The 26024-nt window shown below is 39.1% G+C and overlaps 2 protein-coding genes across 6 annotated transcripts in view; one reads left to right on the top strand and one right to left on the bottom strand.

The window, feature by feature from the left end:
* The window catches only part of TDRD12 (tudor domain containing 12), a 35006-nt gene extending 30541 nt beyond the window's left edge, over window positions 1-4465 (top strand). For all 5 annotated transcript variants that reach the window (XM_042437465.1, XM_042437463.1, XM_042437464.1 and 2 more), the window contains 5 exons: window positions 165-219; window positions 1069-1182; window positions 1261-1414; window positions 1499-1565; window positions 2307-4465. In XM_042437465.1, coding sequence (XP_042293399.1) covers window positions 165-219; window positions 1069-1182; window positions 1261-1414; window positions 1499-1565; window positions 2307-2410 — 494 coding nt within the window. In that variant the 3' untranslated portion in view covers window positions 2411-4465. The remainder of the gene's footprint in view (window positions 1-164; window positions 220-1068; window positions 1183-1260; window positions 1415-1498; window positions 1566-2306) is intronic.
* A 21-nt stretch (window positions 4466-4486) lies between these two features.
* SLC7A9 (solute carrier family 7 member 9) lies at window positions 4487-21324 on the bottom strand. The gene is made up of 14 exons (XM_042437473.1): window positions 21244-21324; window positions 18433-18589; window positions 15598-15745; window positions 14211-14453; window positions 12994-13119; window positions 12566-12665; window positions 11577-11621; window positions 9917-10040; window positions 9432-9535; window positions 9003-9099; window positions 8086-8235; window positions 7138-7312; window positions 5691-6611; window positions 4487-4895 (listed from the first exon to the last, which is right to left on the bottom strand). The coding sequence occupies exons 2-13, from the start codon at window positions 18535-18537 to the stop codon at window positions 6541-6543; spliced, it is 1488 nt and encodes a 495-aa protein (XP_042293407.1). The 5' UTR covers window positions 18538-18589; window positions 21244-21324; the 3' UTR covers window positions 4487-4895; window positions 5691-6540.
* Window positions 21325-26024: the final 4700 nt, after the last annotated feature.

The raw sequence follows: 26024 nt of genomic DNA, 5'->3' as shown, positions 1-26024 counted from the left end.
CATGGAAATTCTTCTCTGCATCAAAGTTACTCTCCACTGGCCATTCTGTTTCATCCCCCTTTCCATTTATCAATCTGGGAGTTCTTCCTATTCAGCACTATGCTTTGTTGAAGTATAATTACTATATATGCTCTAAAATTAGTTTGTTTTATTCCTTAATTTAGATGGAATGGTTCAAAGTGAAAAAGAATGTGAATCTCTCCAACCTCCTAATGAATGGTATCTGAATTTTATTTCTCTGTTGTACATTTTGTTGGGGGGGGGGGGGCGCTAGGCAAGACTGAGAGACAATAGATAGATGCTTCATGTACATGAAATACTATACTTATAACTTGCTCTGTCGCAAGACGTGGGACAAATGCTTTTTCTGTTATTTTCCTCGCCATCCAAATTCTAATTCTATACTGTTCCAGAAATAGGTCCTTATGTGAGATTTGGCAAGTCTAACATAACAAAGACATTGGAGCTCATACTTATGTCTGAGGGTGTTGCCCCTAAAACCCTACCTTTGGAGCCTGGCAGCATCCCAACTGATGCATTTCAAGGTGCTGCGAAATGATGTGTGCAGTGTTCTCCCAGTCATGTACTAGAACAAATGTGCCAAAGAATAAGCAGCTAGAGAGACCTCACAGGGTCCTGCCACAACTGCTTGTATCAGAGCACTGCAGATTACCTTCCCTGTGCCCTAATGTCTAGTGTCATAGAAACACTCCAGTCAGGATGCTGCCTGGCTGCAAAGGTAGGTTTTCAGTGTCACGTTCAGTTGTTAACCACATCATAATATGGATTTAGTCTCTGTTGTACAAAAAAATCTCACTTCCCCCAGATACTTAAAACATCTAAGTTATTATATTGGGAAAAAGGTGGCATGTAAATAAATATTTAAAAAAAACATTTAAGGCTCTACTTACTGAAATCTCTGAATCAAGTGTTACAGATGAAAAGGAACTTGACCTTTCCTGTAATCAGGAGTATTGGATTATAAAGTCATTAAAATAAGCTCTACACCCATGAAATCTCTATTTTAAAACCACATGAATTCTAACTACTTTTCTTTAAAAATTTCAGCTTCCACCCAGCAATACAATGGTTTGAAAAACAGGATTTTGTTATTCTGAAGATAAAAGTACAAAATATCACTAGTCACAGCTGCAAGTTTTTTACACAGAGGATCATTTTCAGGTAGAAAACTACCAGGGCACAAATAGAATGTAATTTTAGCCTCCATATGATAGACTAATATTTAAAAAATCTTTTCAGTGGTTCTGCAGAAGGCAAGTTTTATTGGGCTGATATGGAACTGAAAGAAAATATAATTGAAGAAAAATCGAGTTGTGTGCTTAAAAGTAATGAGGCTGTAATTACCCTTGCAAAGGAAAAGGAAGGATCTTGGTGCCACTTGCTGAAACAGAAGGTAAGTTGCAAAATCAAGAGTGGCTTATGGCTCTTTTAAAAAAATGGCATAGTATACTGAAATATGTAATATATTTGTTAACAGAACCCACATGTATCTTTTGACTTTGATCACTTGGAAGATTCTGAAGAAAGAAGCACTTTCCCTAGTGGTAAGCTGATAATTACATTGCGAACACATATTACTCAGTGGGAGTTATCAACGAGTAAACTACCTCTGTTTATAACAGGGATGGGAGACTGTTGAAATTAGGGGTCACATTGGATCACAGTATACCTTGGTTCCCCTACCTGCTAGCCTTGGCAGTGCAGGACCCTCTACCTGTCAGGAGTTGTACGTGCTTTTGTCCTACCATAATGTAGTAATGAAATATGTAGTACTGATAGCATGTTTTAACATTCTGCTTTAGACCTGTAAACACAGTCCAGATATTGAGATAAGCCAGGAAAGGAGGGGAGCATGCCCATCTGCAACAATAAAGAAATAATTTTTTTCCATCTTCCTTCCCACATTTTATTTATGCTGGGGTAATTCCCATTCATGAATGGGTGAGAATCCATGGCTGAGAATGGCACATTGGATAACTTATGGTGAAAATCCATTCTGGCCAAAAAGAAGCCAACCACCTGTACCCTGAGGTGGCACTGCCATTTCCCTTTTGCTGAGGGTTTTTCTTTTCTACTTGTCCATTTTCTTGTCTTGGGGATGAACTGAGGAGGAGCCAGGGATCAAACAGGAAATATTTCCTTAAAACATGCAATCTCATGCTTCGTCAGCAGCGACAGAAATGGCTCCTTCTTCTTGGCTAGAATGGACCTTCATGGTAAGTCAACTTGTGCATAGAAGCAGGCTTTTATAAATGTGTGTTTAATATGTTATTTTCTTACACCAGGCACAGCTACTAAGAGAAGACATAAGACTGGTAACGTGGTCTGTGAAAAGGAACACGAATCCTTTCAGCACAGTGATACAGATAGTGATTCGTCCACTGATTAATTCTGGTTTGAAGATCTGGATTTTGTTTTTGACATGAGAGTATACGTTTAGATTTTGCAAACATACATTTAGACATGAAAGGTTCAAACAATGTGTGTCATTCTTATAGTGATAGAATCATAGCTTTTCAACCATCAGGACAGTTATACATTTTGGCCATGATTTTGAAAAGACAGGGGATGAAGCTATTTGCTGTTTTGATAATTATCATAAACTGTAATCCTACACATGGTTATTTGGAAGTAGGTTCTCCTAGCTGCAATGAGATTTAATTCTATGTAAATCCATTCAGAATGGAGGAGGTGTGTTTAGTTAAGAGTAACGGCAATGGGGACACACTGTGATGGGAATCCCTTCAGTAACTAAATGTATGGATAACTAAATGTATTGACTGGCATTCACAGTTGCAGTTAGAGATTCATAACCTAGAGTTACATATCCATAACTGATAGAACTACAGGTTACATTATAAAAACCTTCAGTTTAATTTGTCCCTCATGTAACATGAAAGGTGCCTTAATTCTTTTAAAGTATTACTTCTCTGTCTTCTATGAAGTATACAGGCATATTTCTGTGCCAGCTTTTTGTCATTTTACACATAGCAAAAAAATGCTGTTCTTCAAATTAAAATGAATATTGGATAAGAAGAGGCTTAACTGTTGGACTTAGGTCCAAAACACACTGCAGAAATAATCCACCTTGACTGCTTTAACTGCCCTGGCTCACTGCTAGGGAATCTTGGGAATTATAGATTATTTAGCACTGGAGCTCTCTGACAGAGAAGGTTAAATGTCTCACAAAACTACAATTGAGCCAGAGCAATTAAAAAGGTCTCAAACTTGATTATTTCTGCAGCGTTTTTTGGACTTCAGTGACTTAAAAGCATTTTACTGATATAGTTAATGCTCTCAAGGATTGCTGTAATAATGGGAAAATAATAGATGCAAACACTTGACATTTGTATAAAAATCTGGATGGTGAAAGTACTGGGAATGGAAGAGTATTCTGCAACACTCTTAGCCTAAATTAGCTGGCTACAGTGCAAAATTTCCATCCTGATCCTAGCTATTCTGGATTGGCAGTATGTTGTAATTGCCCTGACTCAGTCTCTCTGATATTTTTAAAGGATTGATTTAGCACATCTTCAGGTACCAGCATCCGGAATTGCTGGTAATCCTCCAATTAAATCTCTTTCCACTCTGTGTCATCAAACATATGGCATGATAGCAGCTTATTCCATGAAATAAATTGTTCTGGTATCTCATTTGATTCTGGCTTATGTTGCTGCTGCTATTATTTTTATTTAATTATTTATATCCCACTTTTCTCCCAATAAAGGGACTCAAGGCAGCTAATGTTAACTCCCAACTGTCTTTAACTTTGTTCATTGCAGCATACCACTTGGGCTTATTGGTGTGACAAATTAAATTAGACCTGAGAAACTGGAGCTAGGTTGGATGTTGCATAGGAGAATCTTTAAAGCAGTTTTGGGCCTCTAGATGCTTTGAGGCTAACTATCTAGACCGATGACAGGAGTAGGTCACACTTGTCCCCTCCTGTTTTAAACCTGTAATCCTGTGCAAATGAACTCAGTGGGACTTCCATACCCATATGCATAGGAGAGCACTGTAAATTACTCCCACTTTAAATGTTTAAATTCAGTATGGTATTTCAGTAAAATGTTAAAAGGAAGGACCTGTTTTATTCCTTCTCTGTTGTTACTATTTTCTTAAAATCCTATGTAGGTGGAATGGAGAGCAAATTTAAATCAAAAGGCATCAGAAGGTAAAAGAGCGAATTGGCTTCTTGAATACATGACTTGCCTTTCATGTTAAACATTGAAAAAAACGTTTCTGTATCAAGTGTGTATTGTCTCATTTGTCTCTTAGCACAGCATATTTGGCATTACACTTTCACAGAATCCTGTTGCAGTGTGTGCTAATGGAGAAAACTATCATATTGCAATATTTGGTGTTGTTTCTCCATATTTGATTTTCTATTTGAAGTGTTATGACTGTTATTTTGTACCTTATAGTATTAAAAAGCACTCTTAAACCTGCCTTGTTTGCTGGAAATTTTTAGAAACTTTATTTTATATATAAAGCATAATAATATATATAATATAAACAATTGGCATTCACAGTACGCTAGAAGTTAGTAATGCTGGAATATTGAGTTTTGAGGCTGTCCAGGGAAATTTCTACTATCCACCATCAATGAAGTCCCCTGCAATATTCTGGAAAACAAACTAGTAAAATGTGGGCTAGACAATGCAACTATTAGGTGGATTTATATTTCGTTGAACAGCTAAACCTCAAGGATGCTCAGCAATGGCTCCTCTTCATCCTGTAGAGAAGTGACTAGTGGGATGCCACAGGGTTCTGTCCTGGGCCCAGTGCTAGTCCTCTTCTTTATCAGTGAGTTAGATGAAGGAATAGAGGGCATGCTTATAAAATTTGTAGATGACAGGAAATTAGGAGAAGCCCTAGAGGAGAGGATGAAAATACAAAATGACCTCAATAGATTAGAAAGCTAGGCCAAAACTAACAAAATGAACTTCAGCAGGGAGAAATGTAAGGTACTACACTTAGACAGAAAAAATGAAATGCACAGATAAAGTATAGAGGACACCTGTCTTGACAACAGTACATGTGAAAGGGATCCAGGAGTCTTAGTAGACCACAAGTTGAATATGAGTCAACAGGGTGATGGCTACAGCTAAAAAAAGTGAGTGCAATTAATAGTAATACAGTCCTCCCTCCGTTCTCATGGTCTCTGGATCTGCGTCCTTTCCTTATGCATGAGGGACGAATGGAGGGAGAATGAATGGGGCGCGTGCGTAATTAATTAGATAACACTATTTGATATCACTATAAAACCATCACCTAGGAGTCAATGGCTGAAACCTACATTTCTGAGAGTTACAAGACAGATGATGAGAGACTGAGTGGCCAACTCTCACAGATGCTTTAACTGATTCCTGTATTAGTAGTGTTGGTGAGGCACTAGACTAGATGGCCCTTGGGTTATCTCTTTCAACTCTTGAGTCTATAAAACAGCAAAAAGAACAAACAGTGCTGGTGGCAGCTTAAAGCATTCAGCATGCCTGATCATTGACCATGTTAACACAGGCTTCTGGGAGTTAGGCAGAAAAGATTTAGTGTAGGCTTTCCATCCCTGCTTTGGTTATTAACATTCTGGTATCAGTAAATATTACTCTACACAGTAAAATTCACAAGCAACTTGACTATCTTTCCTTTTAAAATAGAAAAATAATCACCTTGATGATTAGGCTTCTGAGTGAATCATTTGTATGCCTGCCTTGGTCCTCCAAAGATCCAGAGGTTCAGGATGTTGAACTAGAACTACAAGGATTAGGATGTAGACGTTCATTCTTTGGGCAAACAAACGTTTGGGACACTTGTCTGCCTTGGCCATGATGCTAGACTGACTTTTCTTTAGATCCTGTGATCAGTACCCAAAATACACAGTCTATCAAATCCGTGAAACATAACTTCAGTGTAGAAAAGCCAATCCCTACCATATATTTGAAATATTCAACAGGAAGCTCAGCCTATAAACATTTCCATATGCCATTGATTTCAAATCCTAGCAGAGTACAATTGCAAGCATGCCCTCCTTGATCCTCCAAGAACTAATGTTTGCTTAGCTGTCGTTTCCTGGCGTGTCAGATCTTTGCATATCCATAGGGTATGAATACATTGGATTTTAGCTTTGTGCTTCCATGTTTGTTTGCTGATAGATGGCACTGTAATACGGATCTCTTCATTACCAAACGAAAAAGAGAAGTATCCAAACTAACAAAAGTTGGAATGCTTTCCATTTTGATTTCCAAATTTGAAATCAACAGCCAGAAATATTCAGGGTTATCCTCTTCTGCATAAACCTACCTCCTTATGATTTCACTGCTCTTTTGAGTTGTAAGTGCTGTAAAACAAACTATATGTAACCGCAAAATAACATGTAAATATGGCTGAATATGTCTTCAGGGCACTGGCTGCCTCGCAGAACTTCCCTAATCTTCAGAGAAATTAGAGCCATGGAAGCGAAATGATGCAGCGTTTCTCCTGAGCCATTCAGAGGATTGTGCCTTTTGAAGGATGAGGTGATCAGTTTTCCTCAATAACTCCTTCTGCTGGAACAACTTCCATCAGCATCTGAAGATGCATAGTAATGGGTCCTGAAATAAGAGTTTTCAAAGGTTAGAGATCACCCTTAGGAAGGCATTACTATTTTTTTCCTTTCCTTTTTTTATTGTATAACAAAACATACAAAACATATAACATGAAATAATATATAACAATACATCAAACGGCATAAAAGATTACTTATCAATTTACATCCAAATTGTTACCTGACTTCCAAAATTACAAGGCATTATTATGTACTGTTTCCCAAAACAACCCACCGAAACTCCCACATGTTCCCTACGTGGGCTCTGTTTTTTGACCAATGTCAGATATGCAGAGGCCTCTTGTACTTCATTGAAGTGTACATTAATTCAAATAATTTCAACCAGGTTCATAATTTCCTGTAACTAATTTGTGCATCCCATTCATGTCTGTTTAAGAAACTCACCTAACAATCTGCAGCTTTTCTTTTAGAGCAGGATTTCTCCAGGGTAAAAAGTCCCAGATGCATTTTACAAAACGTAAACACATCTTTCTTAGTAAGACATTGCCCGTGAAAAATAACCATATACTCACTTGAAATCTTTTGAGCCCAAGCAAATTTAAAGTGGATGAAAAGTACGTAAAAGATGAGTCCGCTAAGAATAAACAGGACACAGTACAAATATGGCAGCTCAGGTTTAGTGATAATGGGTGCCAGGACCAGAACGACAGCAACAAGTGCCACAATGATGGGGATGATAAGAGGGACCTGCAGCAGAGAAATAACATAGAAATGGTGTATACTCTGAACAAACTACAAGTGTGAATGAACACTGTTGGTAGAAGCAAGTAGAATATCTGCACTGAACTAGCAAGAGGAAGAATGATGCCAAAGATAGTACTGTAAAGGAATATATTCTCTTACGTAGGCAGACAATAATGGGTTTCTATCTGAAGACTTGTGAACTTACTTTTGGTACTGATCACGAATTCCCCTAGAATATTCTAAAATGTTCAAAAAATGATAGAAAGAACCCTGTCTCAAGTGTCAGGAAACCCCAATGATAAGAATCCTGGACTGAAAAATAGCTTTGCATTTTGGGACTTGTTCTATGCAAAATTCCCACAAAGGTTATTGTGGGCAGGAAACAGCACTGCACTGAAAAATGCTGTTTTCTGTGCAAAACAGCCACGTGCCAATTTTGTGCAGAACAAACCCCAAACTGCAAATAGTGATTGGAAAATGTCTCAGATCAGTCTCTCACAGTAAGAAGAAAATTGCTAAAATTACTTATGGCTTCCTTCAAAAAGGAAAAGTGAAGAATTACATCCCTGGCATGTGTTTAGAGGAGCCCTAAGGTTCTTGAAGGGGCAATTGCAACCCATTAAGTTTGCCTGATGGAAATGAAAACTGCTTGAACTGGTGTGTTGTAACAGATCAACACGGCTGCCTACATTTTTGGACAGTCTTTGCCGGTGAGATGGAGATAGTCCTGATGACTATTTGCACTTCATAATTTAACACTGCACCACTGTACTTACACGGATAGGCCTCTCAAGTTCTTTCCTAGTAAAACGCATGACAACGAGTCCCACTACAGTTAAACCATAGAACAGCCAAACTGCAAAGCTGAAGTAGTTGATGAGTGTGTTGATGTCTCCTGGGATGATATAAATAATAGCTATTGCACCCTGGAAGAGAAAAAGATAGATTGTGGAGTGAAGGGGGCAGAAAAATAAAGTGTACATTTCAATGCAATGAACATTATTGATTGTTCATAGGATAATTTCATTGAAAATTTCCAATCAGACATCCAGCCTGACCCTACTGCTTGTTCATCACAAGGCTCCTTTAGTTAATCCAAAACTGGTAACCCTGATTCTTGGTTCTCTCTTTTTAACAAAGAACTTTCAGGAGATAATTTTGCACAAAGACAAGAAGCAGTGTGTTGTCTCAGAGCTTTCAGATAAAGCCTGATTATAGAAGTCCTATTATTCAGTTACTGTGCTATAAGTTAGACTTGTAACCTTATCTCTATTTCCTGTTCACAGTTATGAACATAGTACTATTGTCACAATCAAAAATGCCCCTGAAACTCGCCTTATGGGTTGGAGTTCTGTGGCGCCGGCAAGCAGGGTGCTAAAGGATGACCAGGCAGACTTTTCCTGCAGTGACCAGCAGTGTATCCAGGAGTTGCAATAGGACTTTGCATGAGCCCCTGCTTTTGACATTGCATTGACGATCACTGCCAAGAGGAAGCTGGATACATCCTCCTTCATGGCTCCATTTGCCAGTGCTGCAGAACTGTCCCTTGGTGGGTTTTAAGATGAGTTTCAGGGGTCAGATCTAGAGAGAGATTGTAGCCTCAGCACTGTGGCTAAATATCCGATGCAGGAACCTGGCCACCGTTTCTTAAAGCCGAAATATTGTACTTCAACACTTTGGATATAATACTTACATAAAACATGATAGCAGGTGCTGGAGTTAAACGCTTAATGCTGATGTAAGATAACACCTTCAACATGTGCCCTTCACGACCTGCTACATAAACCAGTCTGGTGGGGAAAAGCAAATTGTTTGAGTTAGAAAAACTGTTCAATAGGATGACCAAATAGAAACGGGGACAACAAATACTCCTGTACCTTTAATAAGGTCATGAAGGAATTTAGGCAGGAGCAAATAAGAAAATCCACATCTATAGTATTTTGTGGGATTTTCAGGCTATAAGGCCGTGTTTTAGAAGAATTTATTTCTGACGCTTCGCCAGCTTCTGGTCTAAACATTAATAAAGAAAAGGAAAGGAATCTCTTCTCAGGAGAAATGTGATAAATAAATATTTATGTGTACTAAATTATCATGTCTAATGGCTATAACTTTAGAGTTTTACCTGCCAGCAGTAAAGCAAGTCCCATTGGCTGCTCCAATGGTAGAAAAAGCCACAAAGAGAGGAACGATCCAAGAAGCAGGATAAAGAACTCTGTCTCCAAATGTCTGTGTGGAGGGAATGAAAATAATGCACACTTTTAAAATGCAAAATCTAAAAGTCAGCTGTTGAGATACAGTAAGAGTAAATTCAAATAAAGCCAGAATTATACCTACTGGGAATAACAGATGAAATAGTATATGAAAAGGCCAGGAATATTGCAATATATGACATTGGCAGCTAGAATTGTCACAGCCCAGAAATGGAGAGAAAGTTCAATCCCTTCAATACAAGATTGGTCACAAAAATTAATTGAGATGGCTGAGTTAGAATGTTTGTTTTATTAATTGTATCTGTTATGTGATGTTTATTTTTGTTATGTAATGCTCATAATATTTTGTATTTAAAAAATCACATCCTCGCTCTTACAGTCAGGAGTCAAGACTCACCACCGCGACGGCTTGAGACTGCAGAAGTTCTGTCGCTGTCATAACCGTGAAATAGGAAACATTGATCAGAACATAACATACGGTGACCAGCGGTATTCCAATAATTATAGACAGTGGCAGATTTCTAAATATAACGAAAGGTAAAATAAGGATATAATAAGACAACACAAAGATAAATCAACAGCAGGACAAACTGATGTAGCGACTTGAGTGTTGGACTATGACTCTGGAGACCAGAGTTCAAATCCCCACTCCATCATGGAAATCTCCTGGGTGACGGAAGTCGCATTCTCTCAGCCTCAGAGGAAGGTAATGGCAAAACCACTTTGAACAAACACTGCCAACAAAACCCTATGGTTGCCATAAATATGAAATCACTTGAAGACACACAACAATAACAAAGATAAGGATGTAACATATAATAAAGATGCACAACAGGATACAGTTAATGCTTCCATATCATTAGAGAAAACTACGTACATTAATTTGTCATGCGGAAGCAACGGCAAATGCATACCCTCCAAACTGTCCTGATTTGTCAGGGACAATCCTGATTAAATTTTTGTCATCTGTCATGGAAAAGAGATCTACATCTACATCTGTCATCTACAGGAAAAGAGATTCCACATAAACATTAGGAGGAACCTCTTGACAGTAAGAGCTGTTCAACAGTGGAACACATTATTCTCCTTTGAAGGTCTTTAAACAGGGGCTGGATGGCCATCTTTCAGGGATGCTTTGATTGAGAGTTTGCTACAGAGCCAGAGCAGACATTTTGCTTTAAAAGGTTTTGATCCCAAATACCCTCCAATGCATTGTAGGGGTTTGGAGGGGGCAATTTGCTATGTTTTAGCCCATCTCTTCACCTAAAACAGAAAGTGACCTGCATGCCAACTTCTTGTTCACCTCTGGTTTACTGTATATACTCATGTATAAGTCTAGAAAATTTTGTCCAAAAATGATCCCAAAAAGCTAGGTCAACTTATCCATGGGTCAATGTAATGCTGTATTTTGCTTTGTACTCTTCCCCTTCTCTGAGTAGAGTGGCAAAAAGGTAAGAGCTTAGTTCATCCTGGGATCACCCAAAAGAAGCTCCAATCCTACTCTTTCCACCATGAAGCTGCTTTTTGAATGCTTAGGTGGGAAAATGGCAGTGGTGGCACCTCTTTGGTGCTTCTCCTCAAAGGAGTGCCAAGAGGAATTGGGTTTAGAAGGATATGAATAAAACATTTCTGTATGAAATCAATAAACTTTGTCCTTTACATCCTTTGTTACATGCCCCTAAGTTTTAGCCTTGACTTATCAATGAGTCATATCAAAATCCATAATTTCGCCCTGAAACATGCCCTTGACTTATATATGCGGTCGACTTATAGTTGAGCACATATGGTATATAAAGCCCTCTCCTAGTCCTAAAATGGTACAGGAAGGCTGAAAACATGGCAAACTCGTCTCCATATTTCATTAAAGGCAAAACAATGTTGTTTTAATTATTCAAAAACATTTTTAAAGGGAGGCCAACCCTGTTTTAAACAAACAACGCTAAAGGTTTTAGTGACTTAATTCAAACTTCATGGGTCTCATCCACAGGGTTGAGGTTGACTTGAGCGTGGTTAACAACAAAATCTAACACCTGCACGGTGTGTCATATTTTTCTTACCTAAAAGGATCTTTCAGCTCTTCTGTAATATAATTGAGCTGATTCCTGGAAGGAAAGAAGCACCAAAATGTTACCTTACAAGGCTGCTATCCTATGCAGCATTAATTTGCAGGCATGCTCCATTCAACCTAATGGGATTTATTTCCAAATAAACATGCATTGACTAGTTCTTTGGTTTAATCCAGCATGTTCTCACATTCCTAAATCAGACCAAAATTTGAAGAATTCAGAAAATTGCTAGGAAGTGCTAAAAGAACTCGCAAAAGCCATAAAAAGAGGAGTGGGAGTCATGTGGCCCTCCATGTGGGCATAGCAAGAAATTCAGGGACTTGTAGTTCAAAAACACTTGGAAAGCTTCCACCCCTGTATTAATACACCTGCATAGTACAAAAAATTAAACAACATGAAGCCTTTAATACCAGATATTTAAGACCGAAGAGCTGGAGGTATGCGGACATTATGTTTTCATTTTTCCTTGTGCCCCATCCAAGACCTCCCCTTAAGGCACCACATCAATACAAATATGTAGATTTTTTCATGCTCTTTTGGAAGTGGAAGTGCACCTCTGATTTAAAAAAACCAAGGAAAAACTCACACTTTCAAAGCTCTTGCTTTGCAGGAGAATCACAAGTTCTGGAAGTTTCCAAGATGCAATTCACTTTATTTCGCCACGGAGAAAAAATTAACCCAGCAGGGGAGGTCTTAGGGCCCACGTAAAGAGGTGTTGCTCCATACACGGCCCATGAAGCCCAACATCTTTTTAACCTATTTTAAAAGCTATTTAATCTAGTTTAGTAGTGAGTTCTGTAAGCCAACTAAGTGCTTAGTCCTCCTCCTCAAAAATCAATGTAAATTAAGTATCGTTTCATCCCTGTCAGTCACAAAAGCTTTTGAGATAACTTATCTTCCCACTCTGATTGCAGCTTAAAAGATTAAAATCAGGTCTAAATGGTTATAATTTAACTTTGAACAAATAAAATATATATTACCATCCATCATATGCCCAGAGGCCATTATAAAATGCCAGGCTAATAGTGCCCACGGAAAGCGGGGGACCGTCAAATGAATTTTGAAAGTTCTGAGTATTTCCTGTAAAACAAACAAACAAACAAACACACATAGTACCTGATTGACACTTCATACCTCTGACAAACTAGACACTGGTCTACTGCACCTTTCTCACAATGTTAGTCTTACAAGATGAATACTACATGTACCTTTTGTTTTTATACCAATCTTAAATAACTGTCTTTAACTACAATATATTTCCACATATCTTTTTCCCCTGTCCTTTTCAGATGGCATTTTGTTGCATTAAACAACAACCCAACATTGAAATCAAATCAAGCCTTTGCGGGAGCAGCTGTTGTACTAAAATGCTAATATTACTCATAGGTAGAATGAAGACAGAACATACCTTTCGCTAGTAGGACAATGCCACTTATAACGATAATGACAACGATCACCATTTTAGCAGCAGTAAAAAAATTCTGAACATAGCTTGCCAGCTTCACACTCAATGAATTCACTATTGTGATGGTCACTAAAAGAAGAAGAGGGGAAAGACACATTAAAAGTATCATAAACCAGGAGTCAGAACTCTAATGAGCTAAAATGTTTGGAAACTATTCCATCCTACTATTTCAAGACCAATTTAAAATGCAACTTATTGACTGCTTCCAAATGAAGCTTTTATTGTGCAATTGTTTTGTCTCATTCATCTCATTTTATTGTGCAATTGTTTTGTCTCCAAAGTTTTCATTTTCTCTTTGGAACCATTTCTGTCTTTTTTTTTCTTACCTTTTTCATGTCAATGCCTAACAGTACCACCGAAAATACATTAAGAAGGATTAGCTACATATCATCTTTGGCAGGTAGAACTATGAGCCATCTGTTATGGTTCCAACCCATTGGACTTCAGCTCCCCAAATCCCTGACCACCGGCTCTTCTAGCAGAGGCTTTTGGGAGTTAAAGTCCAAATCTGGAGCACCTGGTCTAGAATGACTATATTCCTGCTCTTCCAAATGTCATATCATTTTCATCAAGTTACCCAAGCGCAAGCCTTTTCTCAGTTGTAGAGCATCTGCACTAAATACAAAATGTAAAAAGATAAAGTTTAAGAGTTATCTCCAAGATCTCAAGTTAAAAGAAAATCTCTGGAGACAGGTAATGGAGAAAGATGTGAAGTCGAAGGCTTTCATGGCTGGCATCCATAGTTTTTTGTGGGTTTTTCGGGCTATGTATCCATGTTCTAGAAGAGTTTATTCCTGACATTTCACCAGCATCTGTGGCTGGCTTCTTCAGAGAATGGAGAAAGACTTCTGATTAATATCCTTATTAAAATACTGAAGGGTTAAGACCTCCTGATGCAGACTTTAGTCCCCAAAATCACTTTTTCTTACAAAATCCCCACAGAATTACATCTTACAGCAGAATGATCTGCAATAAATATTTTGAAAAAGAATATAACAGCTCCTAACTTGTATGCATCTAATACAAAACCCACTCACAAATCTAAAGGCATCCTTATTTGTCTGAATGTTTTGCTGTTATCACCAGATATTGTTGCTTGTTCATTGGGAAAAAAAGAATTCCAGCTAATATTTTCACCTAACCAAAAGCCAAATGCTTACCTATGGCTACAGTTGCCAGGCACTTGATAATAACTATGGGAGGGTCACATCCTGGATAAAATGGAGCTGACACATATTCTGCAAAACTGAGGCAAATTATGGCAAAAGATGTGGGCTTGATGACTACTAGACTTGTCCAGGAAAACAAATACGCAGGTATTGGGCCAAATGCTTCCATCAGATATGGATATTCTCCTCCTGATTTTGTTATCATTGTGCCAAGTTCGGCAAAACATAGCGCACCTGGAGACAGAAGAAGTGGAATAATAACAAAAAAATAACTCTCTTTCAATACAGCGGTCCCTCCACATTCGCTGGGGTTTGGGTTGAAGGACCCCCATGAAAGTGGGAAAGCTGCAAATAAAAAAAAGTCTTTGGACCTAAGAGAACGCCTCTCTAGGAATATCCAGGTCTTCCAGTGCAACTCTGCCAGAGGTTGATCATAGAATCGTACTGGAGGACCTACAAATGCCTAGAGAAGTGTTTTCTTTAGGAACTTCTAGGTTCTCCAGTATAGCTCTATGGTTAACTTCTGGCAGAATTGCACTGGAGAACCTAGAGATTCCTAGAGAGAACATATCAATCAAAACCGCAAGTAATCAAAATCACAAAAGTCAAAACCGCAATGTGGAGGGCCAACTGTATAGCTTTTGTTTGGATTGTCTGTGACATATACTGCATTCTATGGGCCAATGACAACAGGTCCACAATGGCTCAGGTTACAGTCTTTATTTTGTTTGAACAGGATATGCAACCAGCCAACATCTTTCCAAACGAGCAATTCTGTTGTTGAGGAATAAAATTGCCTTACCAAACACAAATCTATGGGAATGGCTATTTTCATCCTCATAAATCCATCTATTCCATTTATGAGTGCAGTGCTTTGTGTTGCTCTGGAATATAGTTTGCTCCTGCAAACAACACTATGATGATCGCCTCCATCACTATGGAGATGGGTATAGTTTGGAACAAATACTCTGGGCATGATGAACCTCATTGAATAAAATGGGGAACAGGCTTTCATCAAAGTAACTTCAGGTTTCTGGATGTTTGTAAGAGCAGAAGCAAACAGCATTGGTGGGATCTGAAAATGCTCAGTGGAGTGAGTGACAAGAGCATTGCTAAGCTTCTGCGTTGCTGCTGAGCACTGATTAAATTCCCTATTTCAGTGTCAATGTTATATGCCCATTAGGGCCAATTCTGCTGTTGGGCAAACTGGGCAGCATAGAATAAATAAAGAGGCAGTACAGGAATACTGGGTTAATCTAAATGAATTCAAATCTCCAGATGTCACCATTGCAATCAATCATAACAGAGCTGCGAAAATAACAGGGAACCTGTGATCTGTCTGTTGTTACTGTACATGAGAAATACTAGAGATGGTTACCCAGTGTGGCAAGCACTCCGCAGGCTGCCCAGATGATTAAACAAGGCCCGATTGCTCCAACATTGGCCAGCACTGCTTTGGGAGAAATAAAGATCCCTGAACCAATCACAGTCCCAACAATGACAGAGATGCCGCTGATCAGACCCACCTTGGAAAGGAAATGGAGATGAGTGAATTCAACAATGGTTTGGTATATTTAACATTAACATTAGACATTCAGACATCCATCCTGGTTTCTTTAAACACTTTCTATTTTATCTCCTCGTTGCAACCACTTGAAATTGTGCCTTCACTATTTCACTTTTAAGAAACTTCTATCCATCATCAATTCTCTTCTCTTTTATACTCATGACTATGGGATTACCCCAAGTATTTCTCTAGGTGTAGTGAAATCAGCTCTTGTAAAGTCTAGAGCGCATGTCTGACTACACTTGGCTTCTCCTCTCTGCTGGAGAACAAATTCCAGGAGAACATGGTCGTTCCCACCAAAGGATCTCACCACTTTCACCCTGTTCACCAGGTCATCACAGCTGGTTAAGATCAGGTTTAAAACAGCTGACCCCTTGTTGCTTCATGCTTCTTCTGGACAGAATTGCAGATTTGATCAGCATCCCCAAGGGCCAAAAGAAATGGTTTGGCAAAACAGTTTTCAAATCGATAGTTTTCATGTGCCCCTGAGAATGTTTGCTTGTCTGTACCTAGGAACATGCTACTGAAGTAGAATATGTCATTACCTGAAGCTACAGACTCTAGACAGACAAGGAACGCAGAGTGAGAAACACTCTGTCCTTAAACAGCCCTTTCTTTGTGTTCAGCATCCAGCTTGCAAGTTCTAATTTTAAACCTGCCAAATGGGCCTGACGGGAGAACACAACATGCAGGGCTTGTGTGCTTAGCTTTTCCATTGCTGTTGTCAGGTATAATAAGACAAACACCAGTCACAGCATGTCCTGCAATGCAAACATCAGCCAGGCATTTCGGGAACAGAAGCTTCACTTTTAAACTGCAGGATGCTTCATGATTGCTTAAATTAACACTTTATTAATTAACTCAGGGGAGAGTACTTTCTTTGCCTGCCGTGAAGTGTTAAAACTAAACATACTGCTGTCAAGAAATCAGGAAAAAACTAGGAATGGAAAGAGCAGCCATGAAAGAACTAGAAAAGCTCCTAAAGAGTAAAGTGAGAACTAAAGTCAGGATCATTCAAGCCATCATGCTAATTTTTGGTTTTTTCACAACACAAAACATATTAAGTGCATTTGCACCTCCTAAGAACCAGGGGAATGTGCCTCATTCTAAACATGCTACATAGAGGTATCTTGAAGCACCTTTGAGACTCACTGAAAGAAAGAAGTTGGCAGCATGAATTCTACGAAAGCTCCTGCTGCCAATTTCTTTCTTTCAGTGAGTCTCAAAGGTGTTACAAGATCTCTCTACGTACTGATTCTACAGATTAACATGCCTATAGCTTTACATTGTAAACCAATTAGTGATATAGAAATGTACTTGCTATTGCTATCAGTGTCCTTGCTTTACTTTGCATTTGACCTCACCTCACACAGAGAACACAAGGCAAGTAGAGGATATACCTCCTTATGTCACTGTTTGCCCAGCTTCAGAGGACAGGAGACCAAGACACCAAGGCAAAGAAGCTTTCAAGGGACTCTGAAGGTGGGCAGTGGGCTCCCAGAAATCATATGGACCTTGGCAGCTGCCCAATAATTCCAGCTCCTGGAGCCAGTCCTGATTTTCAGGGATCAGACTAGAACTGACCGTTAGGATTTCTCACAGTAGGTAGTCGGCAGCCTCAGTCAGTCACTTTGAAGATTATGATCTGGTACTTTGAGACAGGGCCTTCTTAGCCTTCTCACTACCTCCTTTGCTCAATATAACCTGCCCCACCCCAAGCTATTAATCCATGAGGATAAAATACAACAACTTCTATTCTCCCTGCCCTCACTAACTGAGATAATACATCAGTATTAGCTCAGAGCATAAAATACATCAGGGAAACAGTTAAGCATTCTCACTCGTGTTTTCATACTATCTTCAGAGCGCAACTGCAAAGAGACAGCTCAGTCAGGAGCAAAACAACACCTACAGGCAGTCTTCTGAATCTTCAGACTTGCATCTAATATGGCCCCAAATCAGCAATATTTACTTCTGAGTAAACCATTCTAAAATTGGGATGCTAGCATTCACTCCTAAATGAGGTCAAGCTGCTTCCATCCCTTCTAAGTTTCCAACAGGCAGTGAAGACTGTGCCACTTTGCATAGCCTTTGGATCTTTGACTGTCCCAGCTGTCTTTTAAATGGATTGTTTGGCTTTAAACCTATTTTAATGAGTAGTTTGGACTGTTTTTAGTAATGTTTAGCTATGTATTTAATGTTTCTAAAATGTTTTGGAAACACTTTTATTTATTTATTTATTTATTTGCATCACCCTATAAAGACATGATTTGAATGAATAAATAAATAAATATAGATGAATTCCACTTTTTACAGGGCACAAATTTTGTCAGGAGGATTATTTGAATAGAAAGGCTTAATGTACCTAGAATGGCTACTTGTGATGTGACACACGACTGCAGAGATCTCTTTTTCCAAACTGAATCAAAGTAAGGTAAGTGTTCTCTTTGCAACTTCTGACCCAATAGGAAAGAGCATATAACAATATCATCAACTATATGGCTAATCATACTCCGCATAGCAGCAGCTGAAGCCAAGAATAAGTTTAGACACAAAGCGAAAGAGAATGTTTGAGCCACACAATTAAATGCATTTAGTTGGACACAAAATTCAATAATTAAAGACAACATAATACAAGAGTCTTGCCTCTTTTTGTAGATTCATAGATTTGGATTGCTTGCTTTGAACAGAAAGTCCATCTGGTCCTTGGTCAGAGCTCTGTTTTCTGTGTTTTATGCTTCCTTCAGCCATTTGCTTTATGTGATCTGATAAACCAGCAGGGTTTATTCTGCAAACAATAACCCTGCAAACAAGACAAAGTTAACTTTGACTATATGATCAAAAAGTTTCTCTCTCTCTCTTGAGGGATAGACAGAAATATATATTTGCTTTTGGGTTCAATTTTCAAAACAGTAAAATTGATCATGGCAAGGATCCATCACCATCACAGAAAGAACCTTCCCACCAGCTCTGCCCCTTCTGAATGAAAGCTTCTTAGAAACAGATATGAGCAGATCTCCTTTTCGTGAGGTGGATTCAAATTTTGTCCAGTTATTGAACCAACAACAGTACTTGAAAGGAGGATCACCCACCTCTGCCCACTTTGACAAAAACACAAAGTTCATTAGTAGCCAGGAGTGAATCATACCTGCTCCATTTCCTGCTATAAACATATGCATTGAGATGGATTGATGGAGAGGAGGACAGATGGATATATACACAGATATGGTAACAAATGAGAAGGCTTCATGCTTCTGATGCAGAGGGCTGTGCCACAAGCTTTCTGGAGCTCATTAGCTTTAATAAGGTTAAGTGATTATGTCATTATTTTAACTGTTTTCCTGTAACCCAAACTGATTACAATGTGCTGGAGGACCTAGAGATGGACAGGAAATGTAGCTCAATCCTGCATTTTCCAAAAGCGGTTCAGAACGCCTTTGTCTGCACAGCCTGCTCCCAAGGTGGGCTGAACACCCACAGGCGCATGGCACAGCATGAGGCCGCGCTGCATTGTTTTTTGTCGTCTCCTCACCATGCATGCGCACCATCACACAAACATACTGCCTGTGACTTTGAATTACCTCCCATGTCCTGCCCAGATGCCATTCCATTTGATCGGCCACACAGTTGCACATGCAATGCACTACCATGGCAGGGCATTGGTGCATGGGTGTGCCAAGTGATACATTGGCAAAAAGGAATGTGAAGTGACAGAATGATTCCTCTCATGCCTGAGGAATGGGAGGAAATAAAATTACTGTTTTCACCACTTTGAGATGATTACAGTGTCTCCTTCCTCCAATGGGGCAGAGCGAACCCATTCCAATCAGGGGTGGAAGATTCCTTTTGAAATTGTTTTATTGCATCAGTGCAATAATAGCAATATAGCAAGTACATTTCTATATCGCTTATCGGTGAACTAGCACTCCCTAAGCAGTTTGCATTGTGTAAAGTAATAAACCAGCAGGGGTTCAAGAGTCTGTGTATTTTCACATTGGGAAAGTCTATCAAGTGCTGTCTTGCCAATGAGATGTTAAAATTGTGTGTTGTTGTTTTTGCAGTGACTGGATTCAAATCTGTCAAAGCTAAAACAGAAAATGTCACACAAAGAAGGAGGAGGGCGGAGGGAGAGATAGTCTGGTATAGTTTATTATGAGTGAAGAAGACAAGCTGGAATCCATTTTGACTATAAGTCCTATCGCTGGAAAGGGAGTTATTGGAGCTGTAGTACAAAACATCTCCAAGCTCTAATGCTCTCTTTCTCTACCTTGCTGTTTTCAGCACATGCTATAACGCACCAGACTCAGTGGAATTACTGAGTCCAATTATTGATGGACTACAAGTTCCAGCAGCCCCTAGCTGATGTAGCCAATGTTGAGCAATGCTGGGAACTGCAGTCCAACAACATCCAGATCTTGGAAGCTATGCAGGGTCAATCAGCCCTGGTTAGTACTTGGATGGGAGACCGCCGGGAATATTAGATGCTGTAGGCTAGCTTTCAGAGGAAGGAACTGGCAAAATCACTTTTGAGGATTCTTCACCTAAGAAAACATTAAAAAAACATTTTTGCTTGCCTGGATGTTTTTACTGGTACCTTTAAACTAGTTTTCTTTTCTTTTTACCTGATGATTTTAAAGTTATTTGTATCTTATGTTCATTATTGGAGGCTGCTTTGGAAAAACCCCAACCTATTAATATTTTAAATAACTAAAAACAAAAAAAGGAAGGTTTTTAAAATGCTCTTCGTGGCCATGGTTAGGACATATCTCTGAGAGCCATCCTTGGCCATGGATAGAATAGATCCTTTTAAATCAAAAGGACTCAAGTTTAACATCAGCCTTATTGATTCCAATAGGTCTAGTGTAAATATTTATTTGCTTCAAATCAAATCGAGTAAGTTGAACAAAAACAGATTCTATTTTAAAAGTAAAACGGATAAACTAAACATGAAAACGGAAAGCAACTAAAACACATCAGTCGGGGAAAGAAACAAATTACTTAAGTCTAGATCCATGTCAGCACGCTATATAGATTTCCTCGGCATAATTCCCATTGTGCTGAATGGGTTTTACTCCCACATAGCTATGCATTATTTATTATGGTATTTATACCCCAATCTTCAGCTTTAAGGCTATCAGAGCGACTTACAGTTATTATTTTTAATTAGACGGTTATGAGTACCTAGAACCTTCTAGCAGCGAATAACAAATTTAGCCATAGAATTCCTATGCCAGTTGCCGTTTTACTCACAAGAAACCCTTATGTGGAATACAAGCTCAAGCCCAGTTCCTCTACTATTGGAATCAATGGCACAACTCACATTATTATTATTATTATTATTATTATTATTAATATTCCGCCCTTCTCCCAAGATTAGGACTCAGGGCGTCTTACAACATTAAAATTACTCAAAAAGAACCTTCCATCTTTTAGCGGGGCAAGTAGAATGGCACTTACTATGTGTTGTGTTACTCTCCGTACACCATAAAAATGCTTCCTCCAGCGTCTTCCTTTACTTGTTCAATGCAGCTTTTCTTGTCATTCAGTAGAGAATGTCTATGTCTGTGAAGCTGGAGAAGTTCAGCTACTTAAGTACAGAGGTTAGGTAGAAACAGGTAATGATTAAACATGAATGCTTCCAAGAAGCATTAAGAGCCCAATTAATTTATCTACCCCCCCCCAAAGGTCTTTGATAGGTTCCACTTGTTCTCCTTTTTTATTCCTTGCAGCTTGTCCAAACAGTAAATTGCAGGCTGCCATGACTTTATAATACGTCAAGGCTTTCTGGCCCATATAAAAACAATAACCTGTACTGAGAGGAAGAGCTTGGCTGGTGTATCTTGTGGCTGCAACTATAAAGTTATTACAAAGAATAGCTTTGTATTAAGACACTGTGTTTTGAATATGCCTTTAAGTCGCCCGGATTTATGGCGACCCCATGAATTTTGTAGGGTTTTGTTGGGCAAGAAAGACTCGGGGTGAAAAGGTAACATTTTCCCATTTCATTTTATGGCTATTAGGTTTTGTTTTACAGTTCATGTGCCAAAATAAGACAATAGAGTGTGCCTGTGCCATATGTGAGCTTGCCATACACTGATTTCAGTGTACGCAGATGGCAAGCCCGGGAGGACAAAAAGGCACCAGGTACGGGAATGCGCCCCTATAGAAAATAATGGGGTTTAAGCTTACATGCTGTTCCACATACCCATGTGTGTTTGTCCAGAACGGATCCCCCACGTATAGGAAAGGTCCACTGTATTTTATCTTGCCAGTTCCTTCCTCTGAAATACAGTTTGCAGCACCTGGTATTTATTAGCAGTTTCTCATCCAAGTACTAACCAGGGCTGATCCTGTTTAACTTCCAAAATCATATGGGGTCTGGTGTTATTTAGGCCTCTCTGTCACATGCACTAAAATAATGACCACTGAAGATATGCAACAATTCACCCAGATAATGAGAGCATTGAAACAGTCAAAGAGTTCCCATGCCTTGGATCAGATACTGTACTGATCAGAACAGCAACTGCGGTCTAGAAATAAGAAGAAGACTAAGACTGTTAAGGGAAGCTATGAAAGAACTGGACAAGATCGTAAAGTGTAAAGACATAACTCTGAACATTAAAGTGAAGATCATCCAAGCCGTTGTATTCTCTGTCACCATGTACTGATGGGAGAGCTAGACAAAAGCTTATAGGAAGAATATCAACTCATTGGAGGTGTGGTGCTGGAGAAGAGTGCTGAGGATACTGTGGAAGAGCAGAAAGACAAAGGACTTTATCACATTGCAATTATCCTGTGAATAAAAGAGGAATTATAGAGCCACTTTTTATTCATGGAAAACCCCATTAATAAAAAGCAGTGCTAGAATTCCTCTTTATTCACGGGATAATAATGGGATAATCACGATGCCGTGCGATAATCATGGTGCTATCGTGCGATATTGACAGGAGCATCCCGCTATGCTCCTGTCTTTTTTGCCGGTGTGATAAAAGTCAAACAGATAGGTTCTATAACAGATCAAGCCCAAACTATCCAAGGAAGAAGTTGAAGAGCAAGAAGATGTTGTAGCAGTTTGCTTTTGCCTGAGTCTGCAAGAAAAGGCAAGCTTCTGCTTTCTTCTGTCCTCTCCCCCTGCTAAGTTAATTGAGTGCAAGTAACATTGGCTTGTTACAGACTGCCAAAATAAAGCTGCTTTGGGTCTCTTTGGAGGTATGCTGTTTAAATGATGCATGCATCCTAAGAATCCGGAAGCTGCACCAAAGCTGCACTCCGGTGCTTAGGAATGGAGCGTGGCTTTGGTGCGACCTCTAGACTCTTAGGTCCCATGCATCATTTAAATAGCATAACTCCAAAGAGACCCGAAGCAGCTTTATTTTGGCAGTCTGTAACAGGCCATAGGTATTTTTGAACTCAGTTTGCAGCAATGGAAGTAACCCAGGAGTAGGGAAAAAGTGAGAGGAGGGGAGAGACCCTGGGGCATTGTAAAAACAGATGTAAAAGTGGGACAAAAGAGGATGAATCAGAACAGGTGGAACAGAGTCTTAACTTGGTTGGATAAATAAAGTGTTTTCGTATGTTGGCATTGTTGCGGAATATGAGTAAGACTGTAAACAGTGAGATTAGAAGGAAAGGAAATGCAGAACGTACAGAACTTGATCATTGCATTAAGGTTTAAAATGTGTTAAATGGTTACAATGACATTCACAAAGCGGTAGTGTTAGTAACACAAACATCCTGCTTTTGGTGAGCCAATTAACACCTGGAATGGTGCTTGTTCTAGTAGCCTAATACAGCTAAGCCTTTGGGAATATTAGCATTTATTTATTTATTGGGTTTATATTCCGCCTTTCTCCCAAAATGGGATTCAAGGCAGCTTCCAATAATTTTAACACATAGAATTAAAGCCTTGATTACAGAAGTTAAAAAATGATTTTGTTGTTACTCCCTGCCCTTGAGTCGATTTCGACCCATGGCAACCCTGTGGATGAGACATCTCCAAGAACCCCTCTCCTCTACTGCTTTGCATAGCTCCTGTAAACACATTAGATATGACTAATATTAAAACATAAGTTTAAAACAGCAAAAAGTAGAGTAAAAAAGTTACTTTTTTAGACTACAGTAGAGAATTTAAGAGCTCATATAAATTAACTTCCCCAAATCCTGCTCTCCTGTGGGGAACCAATGCTGATACAAAACACCTTCCTTGCATAGCTTTAAAATAAATAAAGAAATAAATGATTTGCTACTCTTGGTGTTGAAACACACACTAGGCAACACTCTTTATGCGGTAAGGATTATCCAAGGCAGGAATAGCATGGTTAATGTTTGGTCTACTTGGTATTTACAGCACAAACATGCTCCACGTTAGATCAGTCACTGTGTTAACAACACATGGATGCTTCCAAGACTTGGAAGAGACTGTCATCAGAATGCAAGAGGCATTTAAAACTGGTGTCTCCTATCGCAATGCCTTCCCTGTCTCACTCTTTATCAGTTCACTGGCCTTTCCTGTCTTTAATTCCAGGCTCCTGTTTAGTGTGTTGCAAATGTCTCGTTCTTTTTTTTTCCTAATTAAATTTTTTAATTGAGTTTTTACAATAAAACACATAAGGTCTGTAGAACAATGGCAAGAACAACAAAACCAATTTAGCACGTTTAGCAGTGGTGAAAGATTATGGTCCAATGACCTCGGGGAAACTCTAGCTGCCAATCTCTGACCTACAAAGATAAATACCTATTTACCAGCATTATGATAGTGTATATATTCTCCTCATAGATATCAAAATAAATTTGAATGAATGAGGCTTACGCAAATTTCCCTATGAGAAATTTGCTTTCCAAAGCCCTTGAGTATTCCCAATGTTTAATTTAGAAGCTATAGGTCTTTGGTATCTTCCTTTCATTGACATTCCTTATTTATTCTTATGTACTTTGCCCTCTTTCTTAAGCTTAATAAGAGGGAAGTGAAAAAGTCTGTGATAGCTACAACATATTTGGCATTTCTTTATAACTCTTTGGTCTACTGCAATGAATCACATTTCACAGAAATGACATTGATAGTTCTGCAACACAACCTGACCATATATATAGGTTGTTGCCCAGGGAAATGCTATAAACCCTGCCACCAAAGGAGGGGCCTATTGCATCTTACCTGGATCAAACTGTTATTACACTGATCACTGCAAGTTAAAGTCCACAACGAATTAACTGTATATTATCATGATGCATCAGCATAATTATACAATTGCTTGCCTCTCTCTTTACAATATCCAGAAGGGTAGATTTCAAAGGTATAGCTGTGTTGGTCTGTAGAATCTCTATGTGAAGAGATCTTGTAGCACCTTTGAGACTAACTGAAAGAAAGAAGTTGGCAGCATGGGCTTTCAAAGACTTCATTCTACTTCCTCAGATGCATTTGGTGGAGTGGAAACCGGGGACAGACATATATATGCTATTGGTATGTGAGAATGTCAATTCAAATTCATTGTTACTCCATTTCCATACACAAAGGATTTGTTCAGGGCAAATACACAAAGATAATTTGTTCAGAGCAAGCTTGCCATTGCCTTCCCCTGAGACCAAGAGAATGTGACTTGTCCAAGGCCACCCGGTGAGTTCTCATGATCGAGTGTGGATTCAAACCCTGATCTCCCAGAATCCCAGTCCAATATGAGACTTCTTTTAAAACTGTCTTATCTTGGGCTAGATCATTTGTCCATCACCTAACTCAATGGTTTCCAAACTTGGTTCCTCCAGATGTTTTGGTCTTCAGCTCCCAGAATTGCTATCTGCTGGCCTAGCTAAGAAATTAAGTCCAAAACACCTAAAGGACCAGAGTTTGGGAATCACTGATCTAACCCAATGTTACAATTTCAACTGGCAGTGGCTCTTCACAGTGAGAGACCAAACCGTTCCAGCCACTTGCTACCTGATCTACTAAACAGAAGATGCTGAAGAACTGAACCCACAACGCATGTGCTCTAACCACTGAGACAGCTTTCTACATCTTACCCTTTACTCAGTTTTTGCCCTGACCTGACCTGTCTTATCAGAACGAAAAATTACAGCTGATGACTGAACTGTGATTTTCTTCCCCTTCTTCCTTCTCATCCCATCGCAGGTTGATGAGTAACAGAGAAAGAGGAAAAAACAGAATAATCAAACGTCTATGCGATGGGTATCAATGGAGAAGGGGAAATCTATTCTTGCATCAGAGTCCTCTGTTTATTCAGAGGTTC

The sequence above is a fragment of the Sceloporus undulatus genome, chromosome 8 (assembly GCF_019175285.1).
Source record: "Sceloporus undulatus isolate JIND9_A2432 ecotype Alabama chromosome 8, SceUnd_v1.1, whole genome shotgun sequence".
In the NCBI taxonomy this organism is placed as follows: Eukaryota; Metazoa; Chordata; class Lepidosauria; order Squamata; family Phrynosomatidae; genus Sceloporus; species Sceloporus undulatus.
The sequence above is the reverse complement of the archived record's forward strand: the minus strand, read 5'-3'. Positions and strand labels throughout refer to the sequence as shown.